At 42.2% G+C, this 19923-nt stretch overlaps 1 protein-coding gene across 2 annotated transcripts in view; it reads right to left on the bottom strand.

Moving 5' to 3' along the window:
* The window catches only part of pi4kaa (phosphatidylinositol 4-kinase, catalytic, alpha a), an 82433-nt gene that overhangs the window by 16134 nt on the left and 46376 nt on the right, over window positions 1–19923 (bottom strand). For both annotated transcript variants that reach the window (XM_061927345.2, XM_061927346.2), the window contains exons 36-44: window positions 19690–19845; window positions 19522–19601; window positions 12514–12713; window positions 12366–12453; window positions 12131–12298; window positions 5586–5639; window positions 5388–5508; window positions 3400–3529; window positions 3254–3324 (exon numbers count right to left, since the gene is read on the bottom strand). In XM_061927345.2, the coding sequence (XP_061783329.1) occupies window positions 3254–3324; window positions 3400–3529; window positions 5388–5508; window positions 5586–5639; window positions 12131–12298; window positions 12366–12453; window positions 12514–12713; window positions 19522–19601; window positions 19690–19845 (1068 nt within the window). The remainder of the gene's footprint in view (window positions 1–3253; window positions 3325–3399; window positions 3530–5387; window positions 5509–5585; window positions 5640–12130; window positions 12299–12365; window positions 12454–12513; window positions 12714–19521; window positions 19602–19689; window positions 19846–19923) is intronic.

Below are 19923 nucleotides of genomic sequence, written 5' to 3'. Positions count from 1 at the left end.
TTTTTTGATTTATTATTGAACTTGATGCAAGTTATAACACTTTTGTTTTATTTATTATTGAACTTGATGCAAGTTATAACACTTTTTTTGATTTATTATTGAACTTGATGCAAGTTATAACACTTTTGTTTTATTTATTATTGAACTTGATGCAAGTTATAACACTTTTTTTGATTTATTATTGAACTTGATGCAAGTTATTTGATTTATTATTGAACTTGATGCAAGTTATAACACTTTTATTTGATTTATTATTGAACTTGATGCAAGTTATAACACTTTTTTTTTATTATTATTGAACTTGATGCAAGTTATAACACTTTTGTTTTATTTATTATTGAACTTGATGCAAGATATAACACTTTTTTTTAATTTATTATTGAACTTGATGCAAGTTATAACACTTTTATTTGATTTATTATTGAACTTGATGCAAGTTATAACACTTTTTTTTATTATTATTGAACTTGATGCAAGTTATAACACTTTTGTTTTATTTATTATTGAACTTGATGCAAGATAACACTTTTTTTTATTTATTATTGAACTTGATGCGCAAGTTATTTGATTTATTATTGAACTTGATGCAAGTTATAACACTTTTTTTGATTTATTATTGAACGTGATGCAAGTTATAACACTTTTTGATTTATTATTGAACTTGATGCAAGTTATTTGATTTATTATTGAACTTGATGCAAGTTATAACACTTTTTTTGATTTATTATTGAACTTGATGCAAGTTATAACACTTTTTGATTTATTATTGAACTTGATGCAAGTTATAACACTTTTTTGATTTATTATTGAACTTGATGGAAGTTATTTTATTTATTATTGAACTTGATGCAAGTTATACCACAGCTGCACAGTTATTTTATTTATTATTGAACTTAATGTTATTTTATGTTATTGAGTTCGAATATATACAACTTGATGTTCAATAAATTTGAAAATGTTAAAGCTTGGCATTAGCGCTCTGTTGGGGCAATGGGGGCTTGAAAACTCCCCCTTGTCCAAAGTGGGGAATGACAAAAAAAGTTTGAGATCCACTGCATTAGTGCCAAAAATCCGAGCGCATAAAAACTGTTATCGCGCGCTGATTCTCCACTTGGTGCGCGCGACACCCTTTTGCGCGCGCGTGGTGCCTTTTTGCGCGCGCGTGGTGCCTTTTTGCGCGCGCGCGGTGCCTTTCTGCGCGCGCGCGACGCCTTTCTGCGCGCTCTCTGTGTACTCCTGGCATCTCTCCTCGCGCTGTCATGTTTCTTTTTGGCACTTTGGGGGCGGGTATGCTTAGACGGCCCCTCCTTTCTGATTGGTCAGGCAAAAAATGCTGACAAATGCTCAGAGCCAATCAGAAGTATAGCAGGGCGGGTCATCGTCAATATGTATCAAGATTTACGGAGGAAGAAGTGGATAAAAAAAAATGTCGCGCGCTGATGAAGGTTATTTCATACCACATAAACACAATACAGGGTAATACAAAATGTGACCCAAATAAATAATAAGACAACAAACACCATAATCACATCTTTCAGCCAGAACTGGTCCACCAGCAATAACATCCAACCATAACATTATTTTATATTTTCACTTCTTCTTGAACATTTGTTTTCTAATTTATGGAATTTCTTTTGATTCAGCCATAAAATTAATGAAATAATCTTTGAATTTTGTTTTTAAAATGTTACCTTGTCTGCATTGTGTGGGCACGTTGCTTTTAAGCAGTTATCTTAAAAAAAACAGCAGCGCAGCAGCATCAGCGCAACGGGTCTTTGAAGGGTCATAAAATCAAAACCGGAGCAGGTATTAAAAAGCTGTTCTGTTATTTTATACACAAGGGTTTAATCTCTCTCCTGTGTTAGTTTGAAGCCGAAACGACAAATGCGCTCAGAGGAGATAGTTTTTGAAGGAAGGTGACCGGTTTTTACAAAAAATTTGTTTTGAAGGGGGAATAGCAAACTTCCTGTTGATTTTTGCTGGGGGTTGTCAATTTATGAAATGTAGGTCTAAGTGAGACCTACATAGAGGTTTTTGTTTCATGTCTCTCCGACCTTCCCAGGGAGAGTTACAGGCAGTTTTGTCAGTTTTTTTATCCGAGGAGCAGTTTTTTGTGCGTTTCATTAAAAAATTGCGCTAGAGCACAATTTTGAGATTTGGGGTTAGGTTTTTTTATTAGATCGCAATTTTTGCCAGTCCTGATGTGTGCGTTCAGTTCGGTGAGTTTTGAAGCATGTTAAGAAGGTGAAAATACAGCTCAAAGAGGCAAAATTGACTGTTTTTAGTACTTTTTTGTCTTAAAGGGGCAATTGCCAACTTCCTGTTGATTTTTGCCCGAGAATATACTATTATGAAATCTAGGTTTAAGTCACACCTACATAAAGGTTTTTGTTTCATGTCTCTCCGACCTTCCTAGTGGGAGTTACAGGCAGTCTAGTTTTTTTCCCGTAGGGGGCGCTAGAGCGCAATTTTGAGTTTTGTGGTTCGTTTTTTTTTTAAAAAGGCAATTTTCGCAGGTCCTGATGTGTGGGTCAAATATGGTGAGTTTTGAAGCATGTTAAGTGGGTCAAATTACAGTTTAAAGTGGCGGCGGAAGAATAAAGAATAAAGAATAAAAACCTTACAAATTCAATAGGTCCTTATGTCCCATTGCATAAGGACTCCCTTTGGGAGTCCTTATACAATGGGCCATGCGGGCCCTAATAATCAGAGAACTGACTAACACTGACCCTACACAACTATGTTGCACAATTAAGTCTTTTTTTTTTTAAAGCGAAAGAGGTAATTTCAACAGGTACAGCATCCTATGTCATATCTACATGTAATAAGATTTGTAACAAGGCAAACCGTTTGTAAATTGGTCGAAAATCGAGCAAGTTATGGTAATTTAATTAGTACATGTACCATTGACATCAATGTAATGATTGAGGCTAGATGTCCGAGGTAAGATGGCTACAACGTTGCTACGCTGGAGAATGATTGGTCATATGAAAAATGCTCAGAGCCAATCAGAAAGGAGGGGCCGTCTAAGCATAACCGCCCCCAAAGTGCCAAAAAGAAACATGACAGCGCGAGGAGAGATGCCAGGAGTACACCGAAAGCGCGCAGAAAGGCGCCGCGCGCGCGCAGAAAGGCACCGTGCGCGCGCAAAAAGGTGTCGCGCACGAAGTGGAGAATCAGCGCGCGATAACAGTTTTTATGCGCTCGGATTTTTGGCACTAATGTGACGCCATAGGCAGCACACTAATGTTACCTGGCTGAACTTTGATGTCTGATAGAGCCTTCAGGCAAGCTCGCTTCCTCTCCTCCCCTTTAGGGACCGGCCTAAAAAACACAATTACATCATCGTGACCTTTCCAAACAAAAATGATGCATTTTGGCGCCTGAATTGGTGCTTACTTGATGATGGCCGACACGTTGGTGATCTTGTTGAAAAAGTCAAACTCTCGCTGGTAGAAGTCCTTGGCCGGGCCCGACAGAGATCCTGTGATCTCCTCCACCATCTGCTCCAGCAGCTCCCCGATGTCAGCTGACACGTGAATGAGCCAATAGGATGGTCAAGACAGCTTGGGTGGATTCAATACCAATGACTTTCATGTTTGGCTGAGCATGTCGTACCGTATTTTCCCGACTATAAGGCGCACTTAAAATCCTTTTTTCTAATGCACGGAATAATTCTGGTTTTGCAATATGATGGCAATATGACTCAAGTAAACAACACCAACATTTTATATGTTCCATTGAGAATATAGAACATTACACACGGCACTCAAAAATCTATCAAAATGTTTTAGTCCGACTTCGTAAGCTATGAAGCCGCACCGCTTGATGGATTGTCGGTGCATTAAACATAGGAGCATACTTGCCAACCTTGAGACCTCCGATTTCGGGAGGTGGGGGGTGGGGGCCGTGGTTGGGGGCGTGGTTAAGATATATATATACCGTATATATATATATGTATATATATATATATATAAGAAATACTTGACTTTCAGTGAATTCTAGCTATATATATGTATATGTATATACACACATATATATTTTATTATATATATATATATATATATATATTTATTTTATTATATATATATATATATATATATATATATATATATATATATATATATATATATATATATATATATATAAATAAATAAAATAAATACTTGAATTTCAGTGTTCATTTTTTTACACATATACACACACATAACACTCCTCTACTCATTGTTGAGTTAAGGTTTGAATTGTCCATCCTTGTTCTATTCTCTTGTCACTATTTCAGAACACACACATCATACAAATATACATTATAAAATCAATAAGAAAACGGGAGCTCTAATTTGGGAGTCTGAATTAGGATCAGAAGTTCCTATATAAACATTGCGTACTCACGTCGCCATTTTGTATTGATTACTGCAGCTGTGCACTGGATTCATTCACAAATACAAACTACAATTCACAAAAACTTTAGAGTTAGGCTCCACCATCAGAATGTGTACTTAAACTTATAAAGATCACATGGATATTATTCAGTGAGTTGATTCACCAAAACTAACCTGTTATACAGGAGGAAAAAGCACACAGGACGTTTCAATTGTTCACAGACTGGTCGCTCTCATCAGAATGACAAGACACTTCCGATCTGCAGGTGATAGCATTCAATTGGGAAGAAACGCCCTACTGCCCCCTACTGACCAATGTGAATACTGATAAATGTGTAATGACAGCTCCAAAAACGAATTCAAACCACAAAATAAACTAAATAAATCAACACAAAAATGTGACACATTATGGGTGGGTCACATGTGCATGTACAACAGGCTGTCAACACGTCACTCAGGTCCGCATGGAGCTGGAGGGGGCGTGGCCTCCAGCTCCGCCTGAATTTCGGGAGATTTTCGGGAGAAAATTTGTCCCGGGAGGTTTTCGGAAGAGGCGCTGAATTTCGGGAGTCTCCCGGAAAATCCGGGAGGGTTGGCAAGTATGCATAGGAGTATTATTATGGTGTGTGTTAGAGATGTCCGATAATATCGGCCGATAAATGCTTTAAAATGTAATATCGGAAATTATCGGTATCAGTTTCAACGTCCCGATATTCTCGGGAGACTCCCGAATTTCAGTGCCCCTCCCGAAAATCTCCCGATTTCCACCCGGACAACATTATTGGGGACGTGCCTTAAAGGCACTGCCTTTAGCGCCCTCTACAACCTGTCGTCACGTCCGCTTTTCCGCCATACATTGGCTGATCTCACTCATGGATGATCGCTATCGCAAAAACCCTGATCGAAACATCCCGACTGATCATGTTAATGTAGTATAATTAGTCAATAATCAATCAGTGTCAGTTAGCATATTAGCACATAATTGATGATGAAAGTTCCACTCACGGTCTTTCTGGTGTCCCTCCTCGTCCATGAAGATGTTGGTCTTCATGTTCCAGATGAACTGGTGGGCGAGGAGCTGGGACTTCTGGGCGGCCCACAGGATGTACTCTCTGACATAGCCCATCTGAGCGACACGCAAGTCAACTCAAGCCTGCATCAAATATACTTTGTAAAAAAACGACTTCATGATGCTAAAATCACCTTATCGAAGCGCAGGGCTTGCACAATCTGAGGGATGTAGAACAAGATGGCGTCCTGCAGAGAGGGCGAGAGATGAGGTTATAGAGCAGGGATGTCAAAGTGGTTGTCATTGAGGGCCACATGGCAGTTATGGCTGCCATCAGAGGGCCGCTTGTAATAGTGAATAATGTATGAATTTGCCTCTGGATTTTATTAGTAATTATATCAATTGTTTTAAGTAGACTATCGATTTTACAGTAAAAACCTGACATTTACAACATTTTACTGTAAAATATAGTGTTTTTACATTTTTTACAACATTTTAAGGTAAATGGAAAAACAGTACCACTGTTTTTTTGTTTTTTTTGGGGGGGGGGGCCGTTACGTAAAAAGCTGGCAGCTTAGTTGCCAGAATTTTTGTGTAAATTGACATTGGTTTTTACTAGGGACGTCCGATAATATCGGACTGCCGATATTATCGGCCGATAAATGCTTTAAAATGTTATATCGGAAATTATCGGTATCGGTTTCAAAATTATCGATATCGGTTTCAAAAAGTAATATGTATGACTTTGTATAACGCCGCTGTGTACACGGATTAATGTTGTGTCGTTCGCGAACGATTCGTTCGAACGAACGAATCTTTTGAGTGAACATACTGAACCGAATCACTTCATGAACTGATTCGTTCCTTTCTCAGTTCAGTTGAGCTCCGCCGCGACCATGCCGGTATGAGTGTCACTGGCGCATTCTGTGACGTCGGCGAACGACGCAGCCAGCTACTCATCATGGGGGCGGGGGGAGGGACTGAGCGAACGATTCTTTCCCCGCGGATTAACGACATGAATCACTCAGTGAACGACAACGCTCTCGCTCTCTGCTCTGCTTGCCCCAATGCCGCGGGTGATTCTCCTCCCGTTGCGGGGATATGTTTCATGCCATTGGCATCCGCTCTCCATTCATTCTCCAAGCTAACGGCTAATGTTGACTCAAGCCACATGAAAACAAACTCACACATTATCTCAACACATCAAGTTATGAGAGTAGAGGAGACAGAAAGAAAGTCAGTGCAGGGCAAGGCTGAGCAGCAGCGACGCGAGGGGGAGGGGCGGGGGGTAAAGTGTAGGGCAGGCTGTTTGAGAAGATTTAAAATAAAAATAATAACTAATGTATGTACATATACATAGGCTATTATTTATCTTGATTTTTATATTATTTAAGCTATTTATTTTCTTTTTTATTGCATATTTAAGTTGATATTTCCATTTTTATATTTTTAAATGTAAGCTACAGAAATTTTAGTTTTAATGTTGGCTTTTCTGGCACTTGGTTTAATATTTGTTTAGTTTTATTTAAGGTAGCCTATTTATTTTCTTTTTGTTTGCACATTTAAGTTAATATTTTCTTTGTTATATTTTTAAACGTAGGCTACAGAACATTTAGTTTTTATGTTGGCATTTCTGGCTCTTAATTTATTTGTTTTATTTTGAAGGTATTTATCTTCTTTTTGTTTGCATATTTAAGTTTACATTTTCTTTGCTACAGAACATTTAGTTTTTATGTTGGCATTTGTTAAGCGTTTCTTAATTTAATATTTGTTTTTGCACTAAACAAACGAGGCCTATTTATTTAACTGTTGATTGCAAGCATTTTAGTAGGCTATTACTATTTTTTTTATTTCCCACTTTTATTTATTTCTTATTTTCATTTCAGTGCAATAAAACATATTTAACAACCAAGACATTTAGTCACATTTTGTTTATTGGACAGGCCGGAAACGCACACAGTGTTTTTAAAAGTAACGGAATCTCTACAGCTGCAATGTCTGTTAATTTGCGAACGTCAAGGGGAGTCTGTCAGGGCAGAGAGCGATTCACGTCTGTCGCCCTCTGGCCCACAGAACTGTAGCTGCTACTGCACAAGTGATTCGGTGATTCGCCGACCTGCGCACAGAACTGGTACTGTACAAGTGATTCGGTGATTCGCCGACCTGCGCACAGAACTGGTACTGCACAAGTGATTCGGTGATTCGCCGACCTGCGCACAGAACTGCTACTGCAGAAGTGATTCGGTGATTCGCCGACCTGCGCACAGAACTGGTACTGCACAAGTGATTCGGTGATTCGCCGACCTGCGCACAGAACTGGTACTGCACAAGTGATTCGGTGATTCGCCGACCTGCGCACAGAACTGCTACTGCAGAAGTGATTCGGTGATTCGCCGACCTGCGCACAGAACTGGTACTGTACAAGTGATTCGCTGATTCGCCGACCTGCGCACAGAACTGGTACTGCACAAGTGATTCGGTGATTCACCGACCTGCGCACAGAACTGGTACTGCACAAGTGATTCGGTGATTCGCCGACCTGCGCACAGAACTGGTACTGCACAAGTGATTCGGTGATTCGCCGACCTGCGCACAGAACTGCTACTGCACAAGTGATTCGGTGATTCGCCGACCTGCGCACAGAACTGGTACTGCACAAGTGATTCGGTGATTCACCGACCTGCGCACAGAACTGGTACTGCACAAGTGATTCGGTGATTCGCCGACCTGCGCACAGAACTGGTACTGCACAAGTGATTCGGTGATTCGCCGACCTGCGCACAGAACTGGTACTGCACAAGTGATTCGGTGATTCGCCGACCTGCGCACAGAACTGGTACTGTACAAGTGATTCGGTGATTCGCCGACCTGCGCACAGAACTGGTACTGCACAAGTGATTCGGTGATTCGCCGACCTGCGCACAGAACTGGTACTGCACAAGTGATTCGGTGATTCGCCGACCTGCGCACAGAACTGGTACTCCACAAGTGATTCGGTGAACGAATTTTTTGAAAGAATAAATTTAAGGAACTGATTCTAGTGATTCAGTACAGTCAAAAGAACTGCCGATCCCATCACTAGCACTGTACTGTACTACGCACGCCCCCCCCTCCTTTTTTTTGGGGGGGTGATTCGGTGAACGAATCTTTTGAACGAATCAATTTAAGGAACTGATTCTAGTGATTCAGTACAGTCAAAAGAACTGCCGATCCCATCACTAACACGGACGTAGCGCCAATAAACCTTAGAGGCACTGCCTTTGCGTGCCGGCCCAATCACATAATATCTACGGCTTTTCACACACACACACACAAGTGAATGCAATGCATACTTGGTCAACAGCCATACAGGTCACACTGAGGGTGGCCGTATAAACAACTTTAACACTGTTACAAATATGCACCACACTGTGAACCCACGCCAAACAAGAATGACAAACACATTTCGGGAGAACATCCGCACCGTAACACAACATAAACACAACAGAACAACTACCCAGAACCCCTTTGCAGCACTAACTCTTCCGGGACGCTACAATATACACCCCCAGCTACACCCTACCACCCCAACCCTGCCCACCTCAACCTCCTCATGCTCTCTCAGGGTATCGCAGTGGCTGATTTGAGGAGAGGCCAGCTCGCAGAGGAGAAGGGAGACAGGAGGAAACGTACTGCAAATACCATCGCACAGCAGGAGCGGGAGGAAGTCTCTACACATGTTTGCACTAAGTGCAACAGGGACTGTCACTCAAGAATTGGCTTGTACAGCCATGCTAGGCGTTGTCAACAAGCATGAATGTACCGTATCAACAAAACATCAAGTTAAAATGTGAAAATTATCATTAAATATGTGCATTGTATAATTAAAACACTCATTAAAACTGAAAAGATATTACTAATAATTGACTAAAACAGGATGACAAAACGATTTGAATAAAATACATAAAAAAATTAACTTAATAATAATTAAAGTACCATTACAAAATTTAAAAAATAAAAAATAAATTAAATAAAAAAATAAACATCAAATCGAAATAAGTGTTGGACACAAGAGCGTAAATTAGCATGGTCGTCTGTGACTAAGCTGCCAAAAATATATCGGTATCGGTTGATATCGGAATCTGTAATTAAGAGTTGGACAATATCGGAATATCGGATATCGGCAAAAAAGCCATTATCGGACATCTCTAGTTTTTACAACATTAAAGTGTTCATGGAAAAACAGTACAAGTTCTTTTTTTATTCTGGCAACTTAGCTGCCAGTTTTTCTACTGTAAAAACAAATGCACAGTCTTTCCATTTACAGTAATACACCGTTAAAGACTTAGACTTCCTTTTATTGTCATTCAAATTTGAACTTTACAGTACAGATAAAAACAACAACCGTAGATTTTACAGTCAAAAACTGGCAGCTCAGTCAACAGAATTTTAACGCAAAAAACTGTGGTAGTTTTTTTCAATTTACAGTAATATTTTTTTTAATTTTTTTTTTGTCATAAAAAAATACAATCATGTGTGCTTACGGACTGTATCCCTGCAGACTGTAATGATCTACATTGATATATAATGTAGGAACCAGAAATATTAATAATAGAAAGAAACAACCCTTTTGTGCGAATGAGTGTGAATGAGTATAAATGGGGGAGGGAGGTTTTTTGGGTTGGTGCACTAATTGTAAGTGTATCTTGCAGAGGTGGGACCAAGTCATTATTTTGCAAGTCACAAGTAAGTCTCAAGTCTTTGCCCTCAAGTCCGAGTCAAGTCCCGAGTCAAGACAGGCAAGCCCCGAGTCAAGTCCAGAGTCAAGACTGGAAAGTCTCAAGTCAAGTCCTAAGTCCTGCATTTTGAGTTTCGAGTCCTTTCAAGTCCTTTTAACCACAGACTAATATATTAACACAGATTGTGTATGCTTTTCAAACGCTGTATTTATTTATTAAAACAAGTGCATTTTAAATTGCAGGAAAGAAAATTGTGCTGACATTGCACTTTATAATAGCACTATTAACCAGTCATTTTAAACATTAACTCATTCCTTTACAGAACAAACACATTGAAAAATAAAGTGCAAATGTACTTATTTGTACAAAAGTGTTAACATTGAAAAAACATGACATATACGTGAACATAACAAAAAAGTTGTACTTTTTATATGTCAGGGCCCTATGCTGCATTGCATTTGCAAAAGACCAAATTAGCCAAGAGTCTGTCAGTCATTTGTGCACGATGGGGGCGTAGTATGATGCCACCATGGCTGAAAACTCGCTCCACTGGAGCACTGGAGGCAGGCACTGCCAAGACTCTCATGGCCACTCGGAACAGTGAAGGAAGAGTCTTCATGTTCAATGCCCAGAACAAAAGGGGGGAGAGAGTTGTTTTGGGTTGGTGCACTACTTGTAAGTGTATCTTGTGTTTTTTATGTTGATTTAATTTAAAAAAAAAAAAAAAAAAAAAAAATTATTTCTTGTGCGGCCCGATACCAATCGATCCACGGACCAGTACCGGGCCGCGGCCCGGTGGTTGGGGACCACTGAGGTAAACAACCAACAGTATGTCAGAAAGCTAGCTAAAACGGTACACATATTCATAATATAGTATACATTTTAACTGACCTTTATTTGACTATTTTTGTCTTTTTTTAGGTGGCTAAAATACGCGGTGCTGCTGACCGCCGTCTAACGTTACGTGTGATATATTGACTAACGTAACCCTGCTTGAAAAAAATCACTGAACAAAAAGTATGAATAAGGTAGTGAACTGCAACAGATTCCCATGTTTGCAATAACGTTATAACGTTAGCAGTGAGTTTACAGCCTCACTGATTTAACTACACAGCAAATAAAAGTCACGTTACTTAGCCAATAAACGTTATCTTACATTCAAAACTTACCGTTCTTTGTGCAACTTCAAATGCCGGACGAAGTTGGAAGTTGTTGCCTCTCCATCAGTCATTTTGGAACCGCATGTGTTGCATACTGCAAACCGTTTTGTGTTGACCACCTCGTAATTTTTATACCCAAACGAAATTATTTTAGGTATCATTTTTTGTTCACTGGCGTGTGGTTTGGACATGTCTTCTTCGTTGGTTGTCCTGCAATTTGATTGGATGAATGCTGTGTGATGAAAACAAAGTAGATCTAATTTGATTGGCTGTTGTACTGAGACCACACCAGCTGACACACGCAACGCTGATAGACAAGTACACGATGAAAAATACGGAGCGCTCCCGAATAACTTTTTCATCTTTGGGTTTTGGGGAAAGTAGCAAGTCATGTCAAGTCATGTCAATTCAAAAGGCTCAAGTCCAAGTGAAGTCACAAGTCATTGATGTTAAAGTCTAAGTCGAGTTGCAAGTCTTTTTACATTTTGTCAAGTCGAGTCTAAAGTCATCAAATTCATGACTCGAGTCTGACTGGAGTCCAAGTCATGTGACTCGAGTCCACACCTCTGATATATAATGTAGGAACCAGAAATATTAATAATAGAAAGAAACAACCCTTTTGTGCGAATGAGTGTGAATGAGTATAAATGGGGGAGGGAGGTTTTTTGGGTTGGTGCACTAATTGTAAGTGTATCTTGTCTTTTTTTTATGTTGATTTAATAAAAAAATGTTTAAAAAAATAAAATAAAATTTTTATTTTATTTATTTTTTATTTCTTGTCCGGTACCAATCGATCCCCGGCCCGGTGGTTGGGGACCACTGTTCTAGAGTATAGGTCCTTGGTCAGTTAGTGCGACTCACCGGAGGGAAGGAGCGTAGAACCTTCACGCCGTACTGAGCAGTGAGAGGGTGAGGCGGGTACATGCTGCTGAAGTAAGACAGGCCGGTGGGCGGGTCTGCTGGGGCCCAACACAGGATGTGGCTCAGTTCTGGAGAGTCGGCATCGATGGTGTGCCACGTCACCAGGAACTATAATGTCAGACAACGGCACATTTTTAAAACACACTTTAAGGTCAGGTGGTAGATATGGTCAGACCTTCACGGCTTCTGGAACGTCGCTAACGGCTCCGGGGTCCAATCGCACCAGCCTGGTCACTTCAGCGATGATGGCGTCGTTCTTGAACCTGAAAAAGAAACGAGAGTTAGGGGTTTTATAAGTTGTTTCCATCAGGTTTGAAACAAACCTGCTTGGCATTTGCATGGCGAGGTAAGGTGCGATGTTCCAGGCCAGGTTGACATTGTCCTTCCACTGTTTCTCCGTCAGGCTGATGTACTTGGACCTCCAGTTGGCGATGCTGGTCTCCACAGACTGCTCCATGGCGATGGCCAGCTCCTGGGTGGACAGCGGGTTGTACCATGTGGTCAGGCGCTCGATTTCGCTCGCCTGAAGGCATAAAGCGAACAAGTGAGGAAAGGTTTAGGGGTCCAGAAGAGGGTTGCACAATTCCATCACATTTTTAATCACGATTTTGGCTGCCTTGGTTAAATGAGGGTTATCGTCAGCAGAGGTGGGTAGAGTAGCCAGAAATTGTACTCAAGTAAGAGTACTGTTACTTTAGAGATTTATTACTCAAGTAAAAGTAAGGAGTAGTCACCCAAATATTTACTTGAGTAAAAGTAAAAAGTATGTTGTGAAAAAACTACTCAAGTACTGAGTAACTGATGAGTAACATACACACTTATGTCATATACATATATATATACATATATATATATATATATATATATATATATATATATATATACAGTTTATTATTTATATGTATTTATTTTGCTGTTTTTGTTTACCTGTTAAAGGTGTTTTAATGAATATACATGCATGTTTAACATATAGATTCCTTTCTTTCATGAAGACAAGAATATAAGTTGGTGTATTACCTGATTCTGATGACTTGCGTTGATTGTAATCAGACAGTAGTGCTGATAACGTCCACGTTTTCAAATGGAGGAGAAGAAAAGTTCCTCCTTTCTGTCTAATACCACATGAAAGTGGCTGGTTTTTGGCATCTTATTTGTCCAGCTTCCATATTCGTTTTTATACACTTTACAAGAAATACATTGGCGGCAAACTCCATAGCTTGCTAGCTTGTTTGTGCTGGCTTTTGGAGACTCTTATTTTGAAAGCGCAGGCGCGATGGAGCGGCACTTTTATTGTGAAGACAGGAACGTCCTCATGTGCGGTCAGTCTTTAGGCTTTTGACGGTATGTACGATTGAAATAAAAAAGTATATTTTTTCCTTCACACTTTTGATTGGTTGATTGATTGGAACTTTTATTAGTAGATTGCACAGTACAGTACATATTCCGTACAATTGACCACTAAATGGTAACACCCGAATAAGTTTTTCAACTTGTTTAAGTCAGGTCATGTGACCACCTGGCTCTGTTTGATTGGTCCAACGTCACCAGTGACTGCATCTGATTGGTGGAACGAAGTGAAACGTCACCAGTAAGGCAGGCACTATGAAGGTCTGTCTGACAGACCAAAACAAACAAAGCGTGCATTAACAGATCGATCAAAATTAGTAGCGAGTAGTGAGCTGAATGTAGATAAAAGTAGCGGAGTAAAAGTAGCGTTCCTTCTCTATAAATATACTTAAGTAAAAGTAAAAGTATGTTGCATTAAAACTACTCTTAGAAGTACAATTTATCCCAAAAGTTACTCAAGTAGATGTAACGGAGTAAATGTAGCGCGTTACTACCCACCTCTGATCGTCAGGGATATTAACATTTAAAAACCAAAACAAGCACTTTCACAACCGTGACGGCAGAGAACAGCCCTGTGAAGCGCGCACCCCCGTCCACGCCACAGGCCTTTGGTAAGCCCTAAACATTAGAATTATATATAATTGACAAATCTCATTTTGCATGTACTAAGTTAATATCCTACCGGTCGGACGTGCCCTAAACACCTCCCGAGGGAGGCGATCGGGTGGCATCCTGACCAGATGCCCGAACCACCTCATCTGGCTCCTCTCCATGTGGAGGAGCAGCGGCTTTACTTTGAGCTCTCCCCCGGATGACAGAGCTTCTCACCCTATCTCTAAGGGAGAGCCCCGCCACCCGGCGGAGGAAACTCATTTCGGCCGCTTGTACCCGTGATCTTGTCCTTTCGGTCATAACCCAAAGCTCATGACCATAGGTGAGGATGGGAACGTAGATCGACCGGTAAATTGAGAGCTTTGCCTTCCGGCTCAGCTCCTTCTTCACCACAACGGACCGATACAGCGTCCGCATTACTGAAGACGCCGCACCGATCCGCCTGTCGATCTCACGATCCACTCTTCCCTCACTCGTGAACAAGACTCCGAGGTACTTGAACTCCTCCACTTGGGGCAAGATCTCCTCCCGAACCCGGAGATGGCACTCCACCCTTTTCCGGGAGAGAACCATGGACTCGGACTTGGAGGTACTGATTCCCATCCCAGTCGCTTCACACTCGGCTGCGAACCGATCCAGTGAGAGCTGAAGATCTTGGCCGGATGAAGCCATCAGGACCACATCATCTGCAAATAGCAGAGACCTAATCCTGCAGCCACCAAACCAGATCCCCTCAACGCCTTGACTGCGCCTAGAAATTCTGTCCATAAAAGTTATGAACAGAATGGGTGACAAAGGGCAGCCTTGGCGGAGTCCAACCCTCACTGGAAACGTGTCCGACTTACTGCTGGCAATGCGGACCAAGCTCTGGCACTGATCATACAGGGAGCGGACTGCCACAATCAGACAGTCCGTTACCCCATACTCTCTGAGCACTCCCCACAGGACTTCCCGAGGGACACGGTCGAATGCCTTCTCCAAGTCCACAAAGCACATGTAGACTGGTTGGGCAAACTCCCATGCACCCTCAAGGACCCTGCCGAGAGTATAGAGCTGGTCCACAGTTCCACGACCAGGACGAAAACCACACTGTTCCTCCTGAATCCGAGGTTCGACTATCCGGCGTAGCCTCCTCTCCAGTACACCTGAATAGACCTTACCGGGAAGGCTGAGGAGTGTGATCCCACGATAGTTGGAACACACCCTCCGGTTCCCCTTCTTAAAGAGAGGAACCACCACCCCGGTCTGCCAATCCAGAGGTACCGCCCCCGATGTCCACGCGATGTTACCAGTCTAAACTAAATAAAATTGATGCTAATCCACCCTTTTTTCTCGTTATTTTTATGAATAAGAATAGATAAGAGAACCATTAAGGAACTGAATCGTTAAGCAGAATCAAAAGTGGAATCGGAACTGGGAAAATCCTATCAATTCCCATCTGTATTCACATGAGTTCAATCGTTATATTAAATAATTATATTTTTGTATATTTTGTCATTATACAAAAGCCAAAAGCAGTGAAGTTGTCACGTTGTGTAAATGGTAAATAAAAAGAGAATACAACAAATCATTTTCAACTTATATTCAATTGAATAGACTGCAAAGACAAGATATTTCATGTTCACACAGAAACTTAATTTTTTTGCAAATAATCATTAACTTAGAATTTAATGGCAGCAACACATTGCAAACAAGTTGTCAGAGGGGCATTTTTACCAGTGTGTTACATGGCCTTTCCTTTTAACAACACTCAGTAAACGTTTGGGAACTGAGGAGACACATTTTTGAAGTGGAATTCTTTCCCATTCTTGTTTGATGTACAGCTTAAGACAGGTCTAGACTACAGGCAGGCCAGTCTAGTACCCGCACTCCTTTACTATGAAGCCACGCTGTTGTAACACATGACTTGGCATTGTCTTGCTGAAATAAGCAGGGGCGTCCCTGATACCGTTGCTTGGATGGCAACATATGTTGCTCCAAAACCTGTATGTACCTTTCAGCATTAATGGCGCCTTCACAGATGTGTAAGTTACCCATGCCTTGGGCACTAATACACCCCCATACCATCACACATGCTGGCTTTTGAACTTTGCACCTATAACAATCCGGATGGTTCTTTTCCTCTTTGGTCCGGAGGAAACGACGTCCACAGTTTCCAAAAACAATTTGAAATTTGGACTAGTCAGACCACAGAACACTTTTCCAATTTGCATCAGTCCATCATAGATGAACTTGGGCCCAGCAAAGCCGGCTGCGTTTGGCTTTGGCTTTGCATAGTAGAGTTTTAACTTGCACTTTGTCACGACTGGGACCATGGCGTGGTTTGTTCTCCCGAGGTGCAAAAGATTTGGACCATACGTGGCGTGAAGGTGAATACATGATTTATTTAAACACTATAACTACAAAAAAAAAAGTACAAACGAAAAGCGCGCACAGTGGCGGAAAACGACTTGGCTATGAAAACAAATACTTGCACAAAGGCAGAAACTATGAACAACAAAAAACACTAACTGTGGCTTAATTAACAAAAACTTACTTGGCATGGAACCGGCATGAAAAAAGAGCAGCAAGGGTGTGTGGAGAGTGTGCAGAAGCATAAATGCGGGATGTCGTCAGAACGACAAACTGAAAACAATGAACTTAAATACTATAGACATGATTAACGAAAACAGGTGCGTGACTCAAAACGTGAAACAGGTGCGTGACGTGACAGGTGAAAACTAATGGTTGCTATGGTGACAAAACAAAGGTGCACAAAAAGTCCAAAAACAAAACCGAACAGGACTACAACAAAAAAATGATCACACAGACATGACACACTTACAGATGAAGCAACAAACTGTAGTTACTGACAGTGGTTTTCTAAAGTGTTTCTGAGCCCATGCGGTGATATCCTTCACACACTGATGTCGCTTTTTGATGCAGTACCGCCTGAGAGATCGAAGGTCACGGGCATTTAATGTTGGTTTCGGCCTTGCCGCTTACGTGCAGTGGTTTCTCCAGATTCTTTAAACCTTTTGATGATATTACGGACCGTAGATGGCGAAATCCCTAAATTCCTTGCAATTGCTGGTTGAGAAATGTTCTTTAACGGTTGGACAATTTGCTCAGGCATTTGTTGACAAAGTGGTGACCCTCGCCCCGTCCTTGTTTGTGAATGACTGAGCATTTCATGGAAGCTTGCTTTTATACCCAATCATGGCACCCACCTGTTCCCAATTAGCCTGTTCACCTGTGGGATGTTCCGAATAAGTGTTTGGTGAGCATTCCTCAATTTTCTCAGTCTTTTTTGCCACTTGTGCCAGCTTTTTTGAAACATGTTGCAGGCATCAAATTCCAAATGGGCTAATATTTTCAAAAAAATAACAAAGTTTACCAGTTTGAACCTTAAGTATTTTGTCTTTGCAGTCTATTCAATTGAATATAGGTTGAAAAGGATTTACAAATCAATGTATTGTGTTTTTATTTACCATTTACACAACGTGACAACTTCCCTGCTTTTGGGTTTTGTACACGTTTCACAGTACAAACGATCAAATATATGCACTGTATGTTAACGTCAAGCGGGGGTGTCCAATTGATGACACGTAGGCCAGCCATGAAATGAAGCATTAAAAATGGAAAAACAGTGCTCATGGCATCATGTACTGAGGAAAAGCTGACACGTTGATACTAATAATAAACACTAGTATTTAAATATATAGATAACGTTTATCTAGCTTTTTTATTCGACTATTTAATTACAAATTACATGATAGAATTGCGTAACAAACCAACCATCAACACTGTTTTAGCAAACATAATGAATAATCGTGAATAATAAAAGGATTGTCCATCCATCCATCTTCTTCCGCTTATCCGAGGTCGGGTCGCGGGGGAAGCAGCCTAAGCAGGGAAGCCCAGACTTCCCTCTCCCCAGCCACTTCGTCCAGCTCCTCCCGGGGGATCCCGAGGCGTTCCCAGGCCAGCCGGGAGACATAGTCTTCCCAGCGTGTCCTGGGTCTTCCCCGTGGCCTCCTACCGGTCGGACGTGCCTTAAACACCTCCCGAGGGAGGCGATCGGGTGGCATCCTGACCAGATGCCCGAACCACCTCATCTGGCTCCTCTCCATGTGGAGGAGCAGCGGCTTTACTTTGAGCTCCCCCCGGATGACAGAGCTTCTCACCCTATCTCTAAGGGAGAGCCCCGCCACCCGGCGGAGGAAACTCATTTCGGCCGCTTGTACCCGTGATCTTGTCCTTTCGGTCATAACCCAAAGCTCATGACCATAGGTGAGGATGGGAACGTAGATCGACCGGTAAATTGAGAGCTTTGCCTTCCGGCTCAGCTCCTTCTTCACCACAACGGATCGATACAGCGTCCGCATTACTGAAGATGCCGCACCGATCCGCCTGTCGATCTCACGATCCACTCTTCCCTCACTCGTGAACAAGACTCCGAGGTACTTGAACTCCTCCACTTGGGGCAGGGTCTCCTCCCCAACCCGAAGATGGCATTCCACCCTTTTCCGGGCGAGAACCATGGACTCGGACTTGGAGGTGCTGATTCTCATCCCAGTCGCTTCACACTCGGCTGCGAACCGATCCAGCGAGAGCTGAAGATCCTGGCCAGATGAAGCCATCAGGACCACATCATCTGCAAAAAGCAGAGACCTAATCCTGCAGCCACCAAACCAGATCCCCTCAACGCCTTGACTGCGCCTAGAAATTCTGTCCTTAAAAGTTATGAACAGAATGGGTGACAAAGGGCAGCCTTGGCGGAGTCCAACCCTCACTGGAAACGTGTCCGACTTACTGCCGGCAATGCGGACCAAGCTCTGGCACTGATCATACAGGGAGCGGACCGCCAAAATCAGACAGTCCGATACCCCATACTCTCTGAGCACTCCCCACAGGACTTCCCGAGGGACACGGTCGAATGCCTTCTCCAAGTCCACAAAACACATGTAGACTGGTTGGGCAAACTCCCATGCACCCTCAAGGACCCTGCCCAGAGTATAGAGCTGGTCCACAGTTCCACGACCAGGACGAAAACCACACTGTTCCTCCTGAATCCGAGGTTCGACTATCCGGCGTAGCCTCCTCTCCAGTACACCTGAATAGACCTTACCGGGAAGGCTGAGGAGTGTGATCCCACGATAGTTAGAACACACCCTCCGGTTCCCCTTCTTAAAGAGAGGAACCACCACCCCGGTCTGCCAATCCAGAGGTACCGCCCCCGATGTCCACGCGATGCTGCAGAGTCTTGTTAACCAAGACAGCCCCACAGCATCCAGAGCCTTAAGGAACTCCGGGCGGATCTCATCCACCCCCAGGATTGTGATTATTATTTTGCAGCCCTAGTTATAATAAACATGAAAGTGGACGCTCACCAGCAGCGCCAACAAGAGAGTCCTGCGCTTCATGTAGTATTTGTGGAGCTGTGTCCCTCTGTTGCTCTTCTTGGACACGCCTAGAAGACAGGTCGTCACACCAACCACTCCTTTTTTTACTTGCTGCCGAAGCGTACCAGTCATAATTGGAATGAAATATGACGATACCCGATTTCTTGGACGCGGTGGACATGCCACTGGACAGCGGGTAGGTGTTGATCCATCCCTGGCCGCTCTGCTGGGAGCGAGTGCTGGAGTCCACGTTGCTCCGCATGTCGGCGGCGTTCATCACGGACAGACTGTTCAAGGACGGGTCCTGGTTGTCTGTGGACACGCACACACACACACACACACACACGCATTTAGACAACGCACAACAAACACACTCTCTGAGTACTTCCA

The sequence above is a fragment of the Nerophis lumbriciformis genome, linkage group LG32 (assembly GCF_033978685.3).
Source record: "Nerophis lumbriciformis linkage group LG32, RoL_Nlum_v2.1, whole genome shotgun sequence".
Classification (NCBI taxonomy): domain Eukaryota; kingdom Metazoa; phylum Chordata; class Actinopteri; order Syngnathiformes; family Syngnathidae; genus Nerophis; species Nerophis lumbriciformis.
Note: the sequence above shows the minus strand (reverse complement) of the source record. Positions and strands in the feature narration are given on the sequence as shown.